This window comes from Apiospora hydei (genome assembly GCF_038363865.1).
Source record: "Apiospora hydei strain CBS 114990 chromosome Unknown utg000002l_segment0_segment0, whole genome shotgun sequence".
NCBI lineage: Eukaryota > Fungi > Ascomycota > Sordariomycetes > Amphisphaeriales > Apiosporaceae > Apiospora > Apiospora hydei.
Window position 1 is genome coordinate 1,970,170 of NW_027117361.1, and position 16,914 is coordinate 1,987,083.

Sequence of the window (16,914 nt, forward strand, 5' to 3'; positions counted from 1 at the left end):
CACCCAAGTTGACATCATTTCCTCCTGAGTAGATGGGGAAATAGTTGCCCAGGGGCGATCTGGGGAGACCGATCCCGTGAAGAGCCCACAAGGGAAGCGAAGAAGTTCCAGCCCAGCAGCTGGCCCTCCCGGGGTTTGTCTGCGGCGCAACGACAACGACCAGAGCGTCCGAGGTCGCCCGTCTTGCAGTACTTCTGGATGGAGAACTTGAGCATGCGCATGGAACTCTCGGGCGGCTCCTGCTTGTACAACTTGAAGGCGTCCACCATGGCGTTGGCGGCGTCGTCGGACTCCTTCACGTTCTTAACCTGTACTTCCGCAACTGCCAGCAGAATTAGTTATTGGTTCACACTAACTTTAGTTCTGCTTTCAACAGCACGGGTGATCTGTGGTTTCGGACCTACATACTGCTCCCTCAGAGATGCCGGCCGTCTGTGAACTTGAGCGGGACCCGCACTCGGAGCCACTGGCGGTGTGTGATCGCTGCGTCCGACTGCCACTTCCAGAAATGGAAGGGTGGAACACCCAATAGCTCGTAAGTGCCGCGTCAACATGCTGGGTCTGGTCTACAAACTCGTATTGGGTTTCAGGGTCACTCTCCACCTCTGGTATGGTGGTGATCGGATCAAGTCCAGAGGTGGAGAGTGACGCTGGCTTGTTCAGAGACGTCGGCCTCTGTAAAATCTTTGATTGTTGCTGTTGTTGTTGCAGCTCACAGTTGAACCCGAAGATGGCCAACACGTTTGGCCGGGGCCCAATAGACAAGCTCTGTTTGGGAGTCGCATGGAATGACGCTCACTGGTCATGGTTGCAACGCCGACGGCGATGTTACAACCAGTTTGCATCACTAGTTGGGCGTATGCCATCCAGTAATGCCTGAACGGCCGGCACTCAAGTGCCCTTTCACCTCTTCCACGAGGCCAGTTTCCAATCACCACTATACCCATAGCCACGCTGTTTCGGCTCGCCACTCCAAGGTCTTAAAGAGTTTAGTATTGGACGCCTATAGGTATCTCTAGGTGCTCACTTACGTACGGCGCACATGGAGACAACCGGATGGCACTTAAGGAATGTAGTCAAGACAGCAGCAACGAAAGTTGCGGGTACGCTCAATGTAGGTTCCCGTGGTGACAACCGGGAGCTACCGGCTCGTCGTCGTCTCCTCTCATGTAAGGATCAGTGCCTAGCTTCGTTAAGCTACCCGCTGGGACACCACAGCTCCTGGAGCAACTGTAGCCACCGTCAACGACCAGCAGGCCACAGTCCTGCGTTCTCCCCCTACGGGTCTACTGAGTATGCGTCAGTTCGTTGACACTGGCGGCATTCTGCGGTGTCTTGGATTGGTCAGGGGCTCACCTTTCATCAACCACCGCTCACCTACATACAAAATCGCGGCCAGCGCCATCTGCTGGATAATGGCTGAACGCCTCTAAGCTAGATTTCATGTCAGAACGTGCCATCGCCGGCGCACTCTCTTGTACTCACCCGACTCCTGGAAAACCAAGCGTTCAATCCCACGCCCACCACCAACTCTTGGAGAAGTTGTAGCCACCACCCGCCGTTCGCAGATGGTCATCATGGTTTGAAGACCCTTCAATCTTGATTAAAGCAGCGCTCTAATCATTCACAGCCATTGCGACTTTTGTGGCCACCAGCCAAAGGGAATCGAATGGGCAGTCCACCCCGTCAAAGACCGGTTCTTGAAGAAGGGTAGCCACCCGGAGTCAACTGCTCGCAGATGGTCGTCATCATCGGAGGCAAAACCTGTAATGATAAGTACATAATGATATCAAAAGTAAGTAATACCAGAATCCATCAGGGATACCCGGGTCGAAACACGTCGCCTGGCGTAGCGTCCACTGCGTTACTGGTAACATCATCCGATCAGCTTCGCCAAACTCCATGGATCTATCCCGTGGAATATATCTTACTGGATGCTGAGAGCTCTCATCTGAAAGCGGGCTTCGTAGATACCCGTCGTTTTGGTACGAGCTCGAAGGACGTCCATCTCGTTTGGAAGATAGCCCGGGGCGCACGTCCTGGACACTTCGTCGAAGAAACCGGCCTGGAAGTCCGATGTGGTGTAGTGGCTAACATTGCACACTCTCAAAAGCAACACCCTCTGTATCATGTTAGCCACCATGTCATGATCATATCTGGTTGCTTACCTCTCCGCGGTACCGCAGGCGGAAAACCTGTCGGTGCCTGGCTTCTTCTTTTTGTTCCTCCTCCGCGTTATTAGTGCTCATGCAAGCTCCCATGACGGCAGCGTGCCGAAATCGAGATGCCAACTTTTGGCGCCATCAGTGCCTTCCGAGTTCCCTGGAACGGGACACCTTAGAGGGTCAAAGCCCCGTACGGTTGACCACCATTCCTGTGTAAAGCTCCTTCGACGAGCCGAGTAAATTGAAATTCTGCTCAAGATGAAATCACCCGCAAAGCGGGCCGGCCCTTGCGCTGACAATCGAGACGGCGGAAGACTCCTGGGCCCGGCCAGGTACCGGGGAAAAGTGGCCGCCCGCTATACATCCCGGCTAGGACAACGTATCCAAACTTGGTCATTTAGAAGTAAAAGTCGTAACAAGGTCTTCGTTGAAGCAAAGTCAAGTTCCTGCAGCCGGAACAGGCAAACGTCCTACTGATTGGTCAGTCATCATGATGAAAGCAAGAGGACGCAACACCTGAAACAACCTGCTTCAGGCTTACCAAGGGACTTGATCTGTTTTGAGTCTTTTGCTTCTGCTGGTCTGTCGATATGAGTCGAAAGGGCAAAGAGAAGGTGGACTAGAGAGTCTGGTCTCCAGCCAAACACCACAATGATGTTGGCGAAGCTCTCGAAACAGCTTATCCTTGATTTCCGAGGACTGTCATCTGGTTATTGCTGGTTTACACTGGATATGGTGTCAGTCGGTGCGAGTTTCATCTTTTCTTTGATGCCAAGTCAGCCCAACACCTTGAGGCCATCGTAGGGAGTACAGTGGGATCTGGTGCCGGTGTGTCGATAGATGAAGCGTTGTGCTGCTCCGTGGCTGAGTTTAATGTCATCCCAGGACATTGCATGTCACGGTTAATGGCACCAAGTGCGTATACAAACGTAGTGTGGAAAGTGTTCATTCGCTATGAGAGCTTCAGTATCTAGAAACCTATTTCAATTGACTGTTCCCATGTCCATCAATCCTAAAGCCGTCCCAACCAACTTGCTGAGCATCTCATACGCCCTCTGGGCTCTGCAAGTTCCCTGAAGCTAACCTCACATACACAAAGTGGAGTGATTGACGCTGCTTGTGATTGTCCCTTGCGATAGCAACTCAGTTGGCCACTGTACGGGTCCTTTAGGAATCCCATCCTCGTGGGTTCTATCTGCCAAGATCGTATCGGACTTCCTGGGGTTGTGTGGGTATTTCTCTTGATTCAAGGTGGGTTGCTGAAGAAGAATCCCGGTAATGACTCAATGTGCATTCGCTTCGTCGATACGTAGGTCCTTGAGGGGGGTGATGTTCGCGCATAACTATCCCAAGAGGTACATGACTTCGTAAAGGATTCATGTTCGTATGGTAGTAGAATACTGTAAGACCCTTTCCTGTTTCTTGACAAATTCATCTCGATCATTGTAGATACAATGGCCGTTTTCAATGAAGCCTAGGAAGTCTGGGTTGAGGTGGTGTTCAAGTTGTGCAAGCTGCCTCTGACTGAGTTGAACGTTGGAGTCCTGTCTAACCGGCAGGTCTGATCTCCGATCCTGCTAGATGTCTTGGGATTGATGCAGAACAAGAGGCTGACTGACGAGTTCTGTCAAGACGTTGATGTGGGGGTTGATCAGAATTGTGCTTGCCGTGTTGTCTGTTCGCGGTGGGCGCCTAAGCAACTTCGTCAGGGTATCATTGCGCGTGTCAAGATCCAAGACTTGACCAAAGTCGAGTGCAGTAGAGAATAAAGTGGTGTCATTGAGTATTTGATGACAACACTCTGTTACCGTACCAGTCACAGAGTGTCGGTATATCGCACGTCACAATGCTTATAGCATTCCACTCCGTTCTTCGTAGATGCCAGAACTAAGAGGTCCGTTGTACTCCGATCGAAAGGAACTTTGTTTCGGCCGTCAGCTGGGGCACATGATACTTGAGTTGTTGCGACCACTCTCGTCCTCTCTGAAAAGCCGGCTTGTGGGAATACCCTCTCGGATATCACCAATCTAGGCGAAGAAGGGCTCACGCTCAGAAACACGACGCGGTGGCGGTTTATTCAGATGTCAAGTAACCAGACACGTACTTCATGGCTCTTCCCGAGAGATGACGCGTTCTGCGACGTGACAGCCGTTGCCATGGCCCATGGGCCAGTGGTGCCTCCCGAGCTAGAGTGGCGGTTAGCTAAGCTTTGATGACAAGAAGAGGGGAGCTAGAGCTGTAGGTCATAAGGCCTAATAACCTGAGTTTTTTCACCGAACTGGGAGCTTACCACTTGGTCGATGGGCTGGCCTGTCCGCGTTGGCCGAGGAGTAAGTCGAAGGGGAGGTAGAAAAACCCGGTCTGGGAGGGGGCACCCCTCTCGGACACCGTGACCCGGGCACGGGGGTTTTTCGTAGGCACAGGTCGACTGTTCGAGTCCCACCCGGGGTGGCTTGACGACTCCCTGAGCCGAGCTTTTTGCTGTTTTTGCTGCTTTTCGAGTTTCTTTTTCCACCCTCGTCTTGGATACTTGCAGAAGCATGATCCAGTCCTTGAAGTACTTCTTGTAAAGCGGATCTCCCATCGTCATTTCTCTTTTTGGAATGGAGATGAAGCTGACCTCGTCCCGTCGATGATGCCGCTCTCATATAGCCTGGCTTCTCTCTCTGCATCACCGAACGTCCCCAAGCAACCACCAGTCTGCTTGACGAGGACACGGTTCTGGCGGGCACGACCACCGACGAGGGCTTGCTTAACGGCAGGAAGGCCATACTGGTCGGTTCTCATGACGTGGCGGTAGGGGCCTGGCTTGGTGGGCTGGAAACCGAGTCGGTTGAGAAGGTAGACGTAGGACTTGTTGCCATGGCTCTGATAGTTTGGGACTCGACCGGCTCAACTCTCTCGACTTTGAGGTTCTTCTGAGAGGAGAAAATGGCATCCATGGTGACTGCAGATGGTGAATACTGATACAGAAAATGTTGGTGTTGAGAGGAGATGGAGGATGGAGGCCCTGGTAGTTGGGGTTGCGGACGACGCGGACCTTGCTCAGCCCCATCGATTGAATGAGGTTCTTCCGAGAGGCTGAAGAAGCAGCAATGGCAAATGTGGGTGTTGGTGAAGAGTTTTGGCAAAAAGGCCTTGGTGATACTTGGTTGAAGTTGAGAGTAAGTAAAGGAAGGAAGGCCAGAAGACGGTGGCTTCTAATCCACCGGGTCCCACGTATCCTATGGTTGCGCATCCCATAGTCATGCTCTTTCCAAACGGCTGCGTTGTGTGCAGTCCAAGATTGACCACGCTCAATGGGAAAGGATTTGGTCCTTTGCCCACGATGCCACCAGACCTAGGGGTGATCCCGCACAGGTGTCATGAACCTTTAGCATGAACATACGTGTGCCTTCCGCTGGCTGTTGACGCATATGTTAGTAAGGTGCCACCACTATATAACAGAAGGTTGAGGGAGGACCACAATAACTTACCATATTAATCCATGCTGCGCATTAGCCGACTGGTGTTGCCTGGAAACCAGAGAAAGTTCAAAAGGAGAGAAGGATATATCAGGAACTTCTCTGCCAAGAAGCAGCAAGAAAGACGTCTCGGGACTTGAGTCAACCGAGCATGGTGAACTCGCTGGCTTCTGGTAGTACACACCTGACCTATGGGACACACCACACCACTCCTTCTGGATGGCGCCGCGCTTTGTTTCTTTCCGATTGAGGTCGCTGCTTCATTCTCACCATTCTTCGCCTTCTTCCTTCTTGTTGGGATGCTTTACTTCAGCCCAAAGACATGGCATCTCCTCTTTGCACCGACATCTCAGGGCATGAAAGTGATTCTATTTCTGACGGGGGAGCGTTGCTCCTCTTCGATCACAAGATGGTGATATGATGTTGAGAAGTCGGTCCCATATCTTCTAATGAAGAGGAAGCTGCCCGGAGTAACAGTCGAGTGGTGGAACGGGATTCAAAAGGTAATGGTGGTGAAAAGCAGGGATCCTCAACTTGCTGACGTATCTGCAGTGTCTTAGTATCACAACCGACTGTACAAGCTCCTCCCAGCAACGAGAAGTCGAGCAACGCGGCGGACAGGTCTCCAAGGCTAACAGCCTGGTTGATAGAACAATGTAGATAAGGGAAGTCGGCAAACCAGGCCAGGGTAGCCAAGATGGCAGTACCGGCACATGTAGTACTGGATCGCGCACATCATCGAGAACCTCGACCTCCGGGTTGTATCAATGCTTCATCGACGTTCTTGTTCCTTTGCTTTTCGACTCATACCGGCAGGCCAGCAGAAGCAAGTGACTCAAAACCGAGCAAAACCAACACACACAACGATTTGGCAAGGACTCTGCGCAGACACCCTTCGACCAGCAGATGTCGTGGAGCATAAATGTCTTCGACTTGGTGTCTCCGTCCAACGTGTCGTTGCCTCCGATCCGGAGGAGACACAGTGGAGTGTCTTGGTGGTCGTCCCCCCGACGAGGGTTTTGTCTGTCTGGGGGGACGACCGGAATCAGATCACTCCTCTTCCGTGTTGATATCCTCTTCGGCCCCCTCCCCCGACAGTTGGAAGTTTGTGTCGTCTGCCAGGGGAGGAGCCTGTGTCCGGCAGTTGGTTCCTTGGGAATGCCTCTCCCTCCCCCCGACAGTTCTATGTTGGCATTGGCTGTCGAGGGGAGGAGGCGGAAGAAGTTGAAGATGGATTTGCGCTCCCTCCCCCTGACAGTTATAGATTGCCAGGTTCTGTCAGGGGGAGGAGATAGAAGTTGAGGTTGGTTGTATCCTCCCTCCCCCCGACAGTTGGAGGACGACGATGTCTGTCGAGGGGAGGAAGGGAGGTGGGAGGTATGTATGCTCCCTCCCCCCGACAGTTGTGTGTTGTCATGGTCTGCCAGGGGGAGGAGGTGGAAGTTAATGTTGAGTTGAAGCTCCGTCCCCTCGACAGTTCTAAGTTGACGGTTTCTGTCGGGGAGGAGATAGAAGTTGGAGTCGTGTTCATGCTCCCTCCCCCCGACAGTTGGAAGTAAGCGATGCCTGTCGAGGGGAGGAATACCAAGAGAAACATCAGATGTACTTTTCTTTTCTTTTCTTCTTGCTTTTCGAATCATACCGGCAGGCCAGCAGAAGTGTGAAGCCAGAGGAAACTCTGGTGGAGGCTCGCAGCGGTTCTGACATGCAAATCGACTGACTCAAAACAGAACAGATACCCGACAGATACATGGACTCAATAAGACGGGATTATAGCCATTAGGTGCAGCGTGCCAGAGTTTGACGGCCTTGTTGGAAAGGGTGTTGACGGGGATTCCAAAGGCCCATGCCAGACCAGAATCGCCTCGCTCTTTGCTCAGGGGGCTTGTCGGGTCGGAGAAGAAGGCGAGTGACCAGACAAGTGTTCTGAGTGGTTGAACACCGGATTTGGAGGTGACATCTCCGAGGTCGAAGGCCTCAAAGATCTTGAAGCCTGTAGACTAAGGCATCTCGAGTCATAGGAAGAGAAGCCTCCAGTTTGCAGACAAAGACTGATCCCAACCCGCGAAAAGTGTCTGTCCAGTGTACATCTCAGCCATGATGCAGCCTTCAGACCAGATGCCGATACTGGTGTTGTAGGTTCTACTGCCAAGCAGACCTTCTCAGCCAGGTTTTGGACCCGATCGGAGTTGCAGGGTATGCGTGGGAGACAAGACGGTTCTTCTTTCCAACCTTTCGACTCATACGACAATCCAGAAGAAACAGAAAACTTCAAGCAGATATCGGTTGTCAGGTACCAAAGGGCGGCGGTCTGGGTGGGAGAGGTGTTTACTGGGACTTCCAAGGCTAAGCCGTGATGCAGCCTGCTGAGCACATCTCGATACTAGTTCCGGGCTCTCTTGCCATGAAATAAATCAGGTGTACGGCACCAAAGAGGGACGAGCTCCTGAACAAGGTGCTGACGGGAATCCCAAATGGTCGTGTCAAACCAAAGTCGCCCAGCTTTGGCATGCTAGAGGGCGCTGGTCAGAAGTTGGAACTGGCCCAGAGAAGTCGGCAGCGACCACTCAGGGATGGAAGCTTATCGCCAACTTCGATCTACGGCCGCAGTAGGGAATATCACTGACGCTACGGACTGTGGTGCGCTGCTCCTTCCTAATGTACTTGCGTAGCTTCTCGTGGAACTTAGTCGGCACCGCGATGGTCTTGGCCCTGAGCTGCTCTTGCTTGCCAATGAGATTGAGGATCTTCTTGCAAGCTTCCTGGAGGCCTTGATGGGACAATTTTGGTTCTTGAGCAGGCGGTGCCTTCTGAGATACTTGGTAGGGCTTGGCCAGGCAGTCTTCGAGTGACCACGTATCTCCACAGACTTCAGGGCACAGTGCTGGAACGCCTCGGCAAAGCACAAAGATGGGGAAGAGAAGCAGCCAGGACGTCAGTGTGCTCGGGGCCGAACAGTGGCCTGCCTGAAGTGCAGGCCTTGCTCAGAGACTCCAAGGCTGGGCGGCAACAAGTTCCATGGCTGGGCTGCCACGGGCGCCTGGCTGAACGGCCTTCTCCGTTGTTTTGATTGTTGTTGTTGCTGTTATATATATGCTCGGGGTCGGAGCGGTTGTGGTTGCGTTTGTGTCTGACGATAAGGCAGGCGATGTCGGTGTCACATCCTGCGAAGCTGCAGCAGCTGCAGAGCCTTCACCTTGTTGCTCCTTGGGAGTCTTTTTCACTGGCGATCCCGCTGTTGCAGCGTCCCCCTTCTTGTTTGCTGGAGTCGAACAGCAGACTGCCTGAAGTGCAGGTCTTGCTCAGGATATCCAAGGCTGGGCTGTCACGGGCTCCTAGCTGAACGGCCTTCTCCTCTATTTTGATTGTTGTTGTTGTTGTTAGATTCAACTCTCACGCAGCGGTGAAGCCGCCCCAAACTCCCGAAGGGTACGGGACGCGGCCCCTTTCCCGCCGCTTTGAGGGTTGGGCGAACGGGCGGGTTTCTGGAAAGACTGTTCGGCCCACTTGCACTCGAGCTGCGAGGAATGGAGTGATATGCACCTCATGTAGCCGATTGAATCGATGGTTGAAGGAAATGCCAGGGAAACGTCCTGGAAGGCCATGTCGATCAAGGGTTTACCTTGCAGCTCCTTCAATTCTTCAGTGTCAACGTCCCGGAAGGAAGTTGTCGCAGGTATCACGAACCCCAGGTCAGTGTGAGATTTGCCCTAGCGAAACCGCAGTGGCATTTCTCCTGGTTGGATGGCTAACGGGAAATCGAGGATGTGGAATGATCGCCAGAGCCGAAGGGATCCTCCGCCGAGGCTCCAGCTGCGGCCACGTTGACGAACCAGTAAACGAACCAGTAAATGGTCTTCCTTGTCTTTGGACGGCGACGACTTTGACATGTCTCTTGGCTGCATCTCGTAGACACCAGGGCCATCGTCAATGCTAACGGAGTTTTCAGGCTGTGAGACTCTTTCGAGTATGTACGATGGCTCCCTTTGCCTCTCCAACCTTGGGGATGGTAGTCCTGACAACTATGAAAGCAAGCTTTCCTTAACAGCACAATCTGCGCCAACATGACACCGTCGTCGCTTGGCCTCTTCCAGCTTCTTGTGCGAGGATCAGGGGTAGAAACAGAACTTGACGGAAGCCAGCCTTGGACTCCTCTTGAGACGGCGCTGCAGGTTTTTCTCGTCTGATGTTGGTCAGACTTGGAGCAGGTTGCTCTTGCTCGTCCTCATCAGCAGGTGACGCCACAGAAAAGCTCATGGTCATTGGGCTGTTGCAGCATCGTCATCGATAGATTTGAAGACGGTTACTGAAGGCTCGATGCAGTGCCGACGGAACATAGCTGGGCGTTGCCCTCCTGAGAGAAGGATAAGATGGTGTTCGAGTTGCCAGCCCAGGTGAATATCCTGCTGAATACTAGGGATCCCGTCTGCTCAGAGTTGAGGTTCCCGTTGCAATCTGGACAAAGTCCACCCCCAGGACAGACAGAACTCAGACCAACTCTACAGGACAGGAAAGGAGCATTGGAATTTCCCCTCTCTCACCAGAGCCTGTAGATTTGGTCAGCGGGGTCATCGTGAGGAAGGACTGAGACGTTTCTTACCTGGCAAATATATCTTGCTTTGTGAGAGTAATGCGAATAGGTGCTCTCCAGTGCTACACTATAGCACGTCGTCGAACTACGACGGAGAGATGTGCTGCCCCGAACGGATCGGTAATGGAACGGGTTCGGGTATGCTTACTTCGCCTTGAAGTCCTTGACCACAAGACCGAAACCCGATCATCAGATGACTTGGCGATATCATCCAACCCATTCTCGCCGTAACCTCTTAGAATCTTCGTCGAGGACTCTGCCGATTGCTTGGCTTCTCTTTTTTGTTCCTCCTCGTTATTGATACTTAAAGTATATAAACGAGACAGGTTAGTTTTACCCTGCTGATGACCTCGCCGCATCACAGGCCCCCATGACGGCGGCGTGTCGTATAAGGATACTAGAAAATAATGCCAAAATAGCAATATTCCTAGTCATGACGTAGGAAGTGATGGCAACCCCAAGCCCTGAGCCTATTCCACACTGTCAGCTTCTTCAATCATAGCTTCCCTCACGCAGCAACTTACCTATCACAACGGAGACCGGCACATCCACCACGATCTAACGTGTGGGCCCATTTTCTCCAGTCGTGCCATGTACTCGGACACTAAACTGCCATCGACTGCAACAGTTTTCTCGGCCCATACGTATGTGACCAGAAAGATGCCTTGAATACGTGCTTCTGATAGAGCAATACAAGTATTGCTCTTCAACGACGACGCGCTGACTCGCGTGCCGCTTCCTCCGGCGTTGGACCGCCGTCCCACCGGCTTTTGACCGCCGTTCCACCGCCGTTGGACCGCCATTCGGCCGGCGTCCTTTGTGGGGTATCTCCGTAAATCCAAGGTTACCCTTGAAGCCTCTGTGGAAGGGGGATGTCATGTTGCTGCAACCTTGGGATGGCTCCTCAATATACTCAACATGGAAGCAAGTGGCAGCCAACACGCCATGGCTTGTCTGTGTGAATAACGTCGGGGTCCCTGCGAGTCCCGGCTCGCTCTTGGTCATTGCGGTAACAGCTGCACTGGTAGTGCTTTCAACACAAACGAACCTATGGTGCTTGAAAGGGATGGGTGCATTCTGTTTGTCTTTAAAAGTTTACAGTCACACGCCATGTGCCATTCCCAGCCTGAAACAAGAAAGGGAAACAAAACCGTCATCAATGCTTTCTCTCTTTTGAGCCCCAAGGATGGCATGATAGATATCAAAGTCCATTTATCGGGGCAGGGACCTTGGTGGCTTCTTGATGTGTTCCCATTGACGGCGGCGGTGCTCAAGGAATTGGGGAGAGGCTCCATGAGCTTGGGCGGGTAGAGGGAGGGTTATACGGCGTCGAAGTGGTATGGGGCTCGCTGCTACCAGCATGTGTTCTTCTTCTTGCAAAGCTGTCTCGCCGTTCATCTGTCAGGGGAGGGGCTCGTCAGGCTTGGGTCCCCGCTCAGGGCTTACACTGATGTATAGTGGTTCTGGTGAATTTGTCGACCCTATGGTGTACGAATGGCAAATGGCTAATGCAGCCCCAGACAACAGGAAACAGCTCAAGTGTGCCATCTTGGCAGCCCCTGCGAGACACCTGGCCGCGAGCATGCTTCTCCGTGATCCAGGGAGATTTGGAGGGTATTGGGTATAGTCCGTTCTTCTTGAGTCCATGTGTGTGGTGGGTTTTTGCCCGGTTTGGAGTCGCTTGTTTCTGCTGGCCTACCGGTATGCGTCGAAAAGCAAAATGAACAAGAAACGAATGTGACACTGGGAGAGCTCGGCGGTCAAGGCATCCATGTAAGTTGCCCTGGATAGCTAGTTCATATCTGACACCATCTGCCAGTCCTTGATCAGTCTGTTGTACCCTTGTGGTCAGAAACAGGAACCAAGCTGGAGACTATCCTTCTCATCACGGGGTAGTAAAGGGAAGCCCCTAAAGAAATATCTTAGCAGAACCCTACTTCAAAGTAATCCGTAGCTTCCTGAAGCGTCGGCTGACCTTCCATAGGGGCCAGATCACTTCCAGTATTTGGCGGTGACGTCGAATGGCAAGGTCCGAGGTGTAGTTCTTGGATAAGTATATCCTGAGCGGCTTCGAAAAATAGGCCCGTGTTGGTGGTATGGGAGATTGCGGCGTGAGAGAGTAAGGATAGAGAAAAGGAAATAGGTGAAAAGAATAGGAAAAAGAATAGAGAATAAGAATAGGAGCCTGTAAATGGTCAGTTCGTTGCGTGGCGAGTTACATTCCGTGATGATAGACTTACTTTCTCTTCTTGCAACTCCTACCACCCCCAGATCACTCCATATCGCTTGCACAAGCGTGATGGCGTGATGGACCCAGACTCCGCAGTATTCCTTTCCCCTAAGAGAAGGCTTGGACTCCGGTATGGGCGGATTGCGGGCCCCAACAGTGTACTTCAGGAGATGCCCGCTCTTTGGCAAACGTCACGGCGTCAGGCGGGAGTAGTGGCTGGTAACGTAGAGCTAGCGAAAGCGGTGCCGGGGTTAAGGCGATATTGGGATGGCTTTTCGGCCGTGGTTTCTCGAGCCGATGCTCGTAACATTTGATTGTTGTTGTTGTTGTTGTTGTTGTTGTTGTTGCTGTGGCTCTGATTTGTTGCTCATCAGTCAACCCAGCCTAGACTCCTTCGTCTTGGAAGTCAGCATCTCGTAGTAAAGCGAAGGCACCTCGTCTGGGTTGGTATATGATAGGAGGATGCTGGCAGCTTCCATGAACAAGTCTGGGAATTCATACCTGGAAGTGGAACTCAACTCTCTTCGGCCGAGAGGTTATCTGAAATCTTCTTGCCGGGTTGTGGAGGAGGCGGAGGGCTGGTAGCGAGTGTTTTGCTTCTGTTGGCTAACGTATTATCGAGCCAAAGCAAATAGCAAAGCATGAACTGTATTCCAGCTTTGTTGTCGCACTGGGCTGCCTCGAGGATACCCGAGCTGTTGCGGGGTTTTCTGAACCAAGTAGTATATTTTCTCAACATACTCGTACTCAACAAACCAGAAACACTTGTTTAGTGACAGCTCCAAGTGTCCAGTGATACATGCACCCGTCAGGTCACTCTCTTGGAGGAACGCAGTGGCTGTCTCGATGGTAGTGATCTCGAGAAAGGGGGCAGGGGCAGGAAAGGTGTAATTGCTCCAAGACGGGAGAAGCAACGCAGACAGGTCACCCACCTTCTCTACTTCTTGATAGTTAGGTGTGAAGTGCGGGGAGTAAGGACCAGTCATTTTGTTGTTTCTTGTTACTGCAGTTGCCAAAATACTTGCCGTCCTTCCAGATGCTGTGGTCACTGCCAGCCAGCAGCGTACTGCAACTCCATTTTGGGAAAGTAGTTTCGGTGCTGGCGACCATGACGCTGCTACCTTTGTTCCATGCGGTTGAAAGTGGTCTGATGTCGAAGTAGGAAGGGGTGGAACAAAAATGTGGTCGTCTGACTGGTAGGCGGTTGCGTCGGGCGGGTATTACTTTGGCCGACCCCATGCTGTATACTTGATACGTAATCGGCCAACAACACCTAGGAAGGCTCCGACCCACGATTTTATCTCGCAGCCCTGGTCCTTCCACAAATATGCCTTGCTTTGGTGCTATTATGCGTTCGGGAAGCCGATAGTAGCGAGTGATAGCATTGATCCGTTGCATGTTGAAGGAAACACCACTCCTTCCACTTTCGTTCTTTTTTTCTGGCCTTCTTCTTGCTCCCATTTGCTCTTCCCTTTTCTCTGCCTTCTCTCGTCACGCCCCATCTACCGCCTTGTAAGTATAGTAGTTCTTGCCGGAGAACTGCGAAGAACAGTGATCACCTCAGAGGAGTCTGTTGGGTATACAACGATTTCTGGAAGGCGTGGGTGATGTACATCATAATATTCCTGGCATCTTCTATTTCTTTTGTTGACCTTGTAAGCCCTGAAGTCACACCCGGACAGGGACTGAGTGATTGTGTAATATTCTGTGTAAGTGCTGTTTTGGGGCTGAAGTGGAGGAACGCGCCAGGGAAGGTGCCAGCGCGACCCATCCATCATGACTTAGTTGTTTCGCCCCATAGTCGACTTTGGTGCATTGCTCTGTACTTCAATGTTTGTTTCCACAAGGCCACATCTTCTCCGATGTTTGACTCTCCATCATAGTCCTTTTCTCTTCCTTCATCACAGTTCTGGTCTTCCCCATCGCGGTCAGGACGGGCAGACACTATCTTGTTTCTTTTTTCCCTCGGCCATAGTTGATTAGGGACCCAATGGCTTCCTCCAACATCATCAACCTCATCTCCCCTCCTTCAGTATCACCTTCTTTCCGGACTCGCTGTCGTTGATCTTGACGTTCCAGCAGTCCTCCGTGCCATTGCTCTGAGCAACTTTGGGCCCTCTGGGATCCGAACTGACATCGCTGGCTCAAGAGGACTCGAGGCCTTGGGTAATGTTTCTTTCTAAACCCTCGACCTGGGCAAACATCACCTTGAGCCCTTTTACATCACCCGCAACAGCACAATAGCCATCATACCCGTCACCGCCAAGAGCCATCTCCCTTCTTGCCAACATCCTCTGGCGACGACATCCCCTACTTCGGTGCTCAGCATCATGGCAAGACACACCAAGCATCGACGGAATTCTTCCTCCCAAGCCCTAAGCAGTTCGAGACGACATACAGAGGCTGCAGGATCGTATTGGATGTCTTTGCGCCATAGTGGCTCGCCATCCTCCTTCTTGAGGTGTCGGATCTTGCCGATGGTTTCCAAGGGTAAGTACCAGTTCCCCAATAACTAGTTCTTGGCTTTCTTTGGCGTATTCGGTATTGGGGCTCTCGTATTCGCTGACTGACGAATCAAGTGCCAGTGCTTCTCGACAAGAACAGCGGTTCTAAGGGCTTCAATCCTGCCGTTGGCAATGCCATTACCTGAACACAGGTGGAATGGTTGCTGGGCGCGGCTCGTTGATTGCGGATCTCAACAAGTGAAGGTTGATACCTTGAAGAGTTTGATCTTGCAATAACGCGAAGAAGCAGCTCAAGAAATTTGCTGCAACTGATGGATGTTGCTTTAGTGTATGCTCCCTCATCTGAGGGGACAGTGGCAGGCAGCGATGGAGGAACAGGGAAGCTCTTCGAGCAAGCAGTCGGCAGGCCCTGCTCCCAGCATTAATGCTTCTCCTCGTGAGTGCAACCCTTCTTGGCACATGCTTTCTGAACTGACCATCGTCCAAAGACCTCTTCGAGCACGGCCTCTTGGTCAGGGAAGGCCCAACGTTCCCAACCCTTAGAGCCAATCCTTTTCCCGAAGTTACAGATCGTGCGGCGACTCCATCCTCATTCTTATTTTATATCATTTTCCCTACATCTTCTTTCTTGTATTCTTTCCAATATCCTTCAACAATATTGCCTATTCGAGGGCAACTTGCCTCGGTTTCAGGAGTTTGTTGAAAGGGAACTCCTCCAGGGCCATGTGAAACCGAGACGCCACTTCACATGGCCCTGGAGGAGTATGTCGGCCCCATTTGGCCAATGCTTCACAAACTACTTGGCCTACCAGAGCAGGGGTTTCGACGTATGTTGGCACCGTCCCACATTGTTGGCCGCTTTGGTCGTAAAAGAGGCGTTTAATATGTTCCGGGTAGAGGCTCGGAGCGTGGACATCAACCTCACGATGACAGTGGACCCCTCCTATGGGGGTGGCCCGCCGCCACAGAGGCCGAGGGGTGCTGGCTCACATACAACCCAGGGAGGCAGGAAGAGTACCGATGACGTAGATTGTGATCGGAGCACGGACATTGGCAGACTTGGTAAATCAGCGCACCCCGCTGTCGTGCCCGAATCGAACGGAGGATGGAGAAAAGGTTGTTATCGTGTGCCGTGGCATCTTCAGGGAATGGACTATTATTGGAGGTATTCTTGTTGCCTGGAGGGGCACGATCATGGTTTTGAGTCACTTGCTTCTGCTGGCCTGCGCTGGTATGAGTCGAAAAGCAAAAGAACGATCATGTACTATAACAACAAAAGGAAAACTAGCTTTGCCAAGACCCAGGCTCCCTCCAGATCAAGTTCCTCTGTCGACTGTGGATTCGTCTTTTGGCTTCAAGCTCTCCTGAACCTTCTTGGTCGACTTGAATACAACCAACTTCCTCTTCTTCGCTAAAGCAGCTCTTTCTCAGCTCCATCTCGCGTGTGGCAGTCAAACACTCCTCAGCAAACACGTTTTACCTCCGTCAGCGACAGCTGCAGGACGGCCTTGCGAACCTTATCCATTCGGATGATCAATTCGGTCGCGTGCTTCTGGATGTCGCGGTCGGTGAGATCGACGATCTCAGGGAACTTGTCAAGTTCGTCGCCCAGCTCCTTCAGGCTGGCGGACATGGCGCAGTATCGGGCGACCATGTTGTTAATGAGCGGGCGCTCGAAGAGGAGTTTGATTCTGGCCTGGGCGTGAGCGAACAGCTCAGGGCCAGTGACTGCAAGCCTTTTGGCGACGGCAGTACCAGGGAGAGATGGACCTGAAGATCCTTGGCGATGGCGCGCTCGCAAGGCCAGCAAACTTGAAGTCTGCCCGCCGGCCGTGCCATTGCGAGATTTGGTCAGTCTCTCATTAATGATGGCCACGAATGGGCCATCGCTGAGACTGTCCTCCCGGCACAGCTCGCCACGAATCCACTGTCCATCGATGTAGGCAGCCAGGATGGCCGCCTCGGTGCCGAAGGGGTTCCGGCCTCGCATCTTAGCTGG

The 16,914-nt window shown here is 52.3% G+C and overlaps 5 protein-coding genes across 5 annotated transcripts; all 5 read right to left on the bottom strand.

The window, feature by feature from the left end:
• Positions 1-14: 14 nt before the first annotated feature.
• PG997_000631 (guanine nucleotide-binding protein alpha-3 subunit) lies at positions 15-2,261 on the bottom strand (the record flags this gene model as incomplete). The annotated part of the gene is made up of 7 exons (XM_066804946.1): positions 15-322; positions 405-650; positions 800-979; positions 1,032-1,062; positions 1,386-1,434; positions 1,932-2,122; positions 2,169-2,261. 7 exons carry the CDS (start codon positions 2,259-2,261, stop codon positions 15-17), a joined length of 1,098 nt encoding a protein of 365 aa, XP_066674719.1.
• A 1,838-nt stretch (positions 2,262-4,099) lies between these two features.
• Positions 4,100-5,107, bottom strand: PG997_000632 (aspartic endopeptidase; the record flags this gene model as incomplete). Its single annotated transcript, XM_066804947.1, has 5 exons — positions 4,100-4,192; positions 4,270-4,351; positions 4,456-4,686; positions 4,786-5,018; positions 5,072-5,107. The coding sequence occupies 5 exons, from the start codon at positions 5,105-5,107 to the stop codon at positions 4,100-4,102; spliced, it is 675 nt and encodes a 224-aa protein (XP_066674720.1).
• A 2,243-nt stretch (positions 5,108-7,350) lies between these two features.
• Positions 7,351-9,892, bottom strand: PG997_000633 (RNA binding effector protein; the record flags this gene model as incomplete). Its single annotated transcript, XM_066804948.1, has 7 exons — positions 7,351-7,629; positions 8,257-8,489; positions 8,536-8,591; positions 8,765-8,891; positions 9,027-9,339; positions 9,475-9,628; positions 9,681-9,892. 7 exons carry the CDS (start codon positions 9,890-9,892, stop codon positions 7,351-7,353), a joined length of 1,374 nt encoding a protein of 457 aa, XP_066674721.1.
• A 3,072-nt stretch (positions 9,893-12,964) lies between these two features.
• PG997_000634 (uncharacterized protein) lies at positions 12,965-13,436 on the bottom strand (the record flags this gene model as incomplete). Its single annotated transcript, XM_066804949.1, has 2 exons — positions 12,965-13,145; positions 13,192-13,436. 2 exons carry the CDS (start codon positions 13,434-13,436, stop codon positions 12,965-12,967), a joined length of 426 nt encoding a protein of 141 aa, XP_066674722.1.
• Positions 13,437-16,377: 2,941 nt separating this feature from the next.
• On the bottom strand, positions 16,378-16,905 carry PG997_000635 (uncharacterized protein; the record flags this gene model as incomplete). The annotated part of the gene is made up of 1 exon (XM_066804950.1): positions 16,378-16,905. One exon carries the CDS (start codon positions 16,903-16,905, stop codon positions 16,378-16,380), a length of 528 nt encoding a protein of 175 aa, XP_066674723.1.
• Between the last annotated feature and the right edge of the window lie 9 nt (positions 16,906-16,914).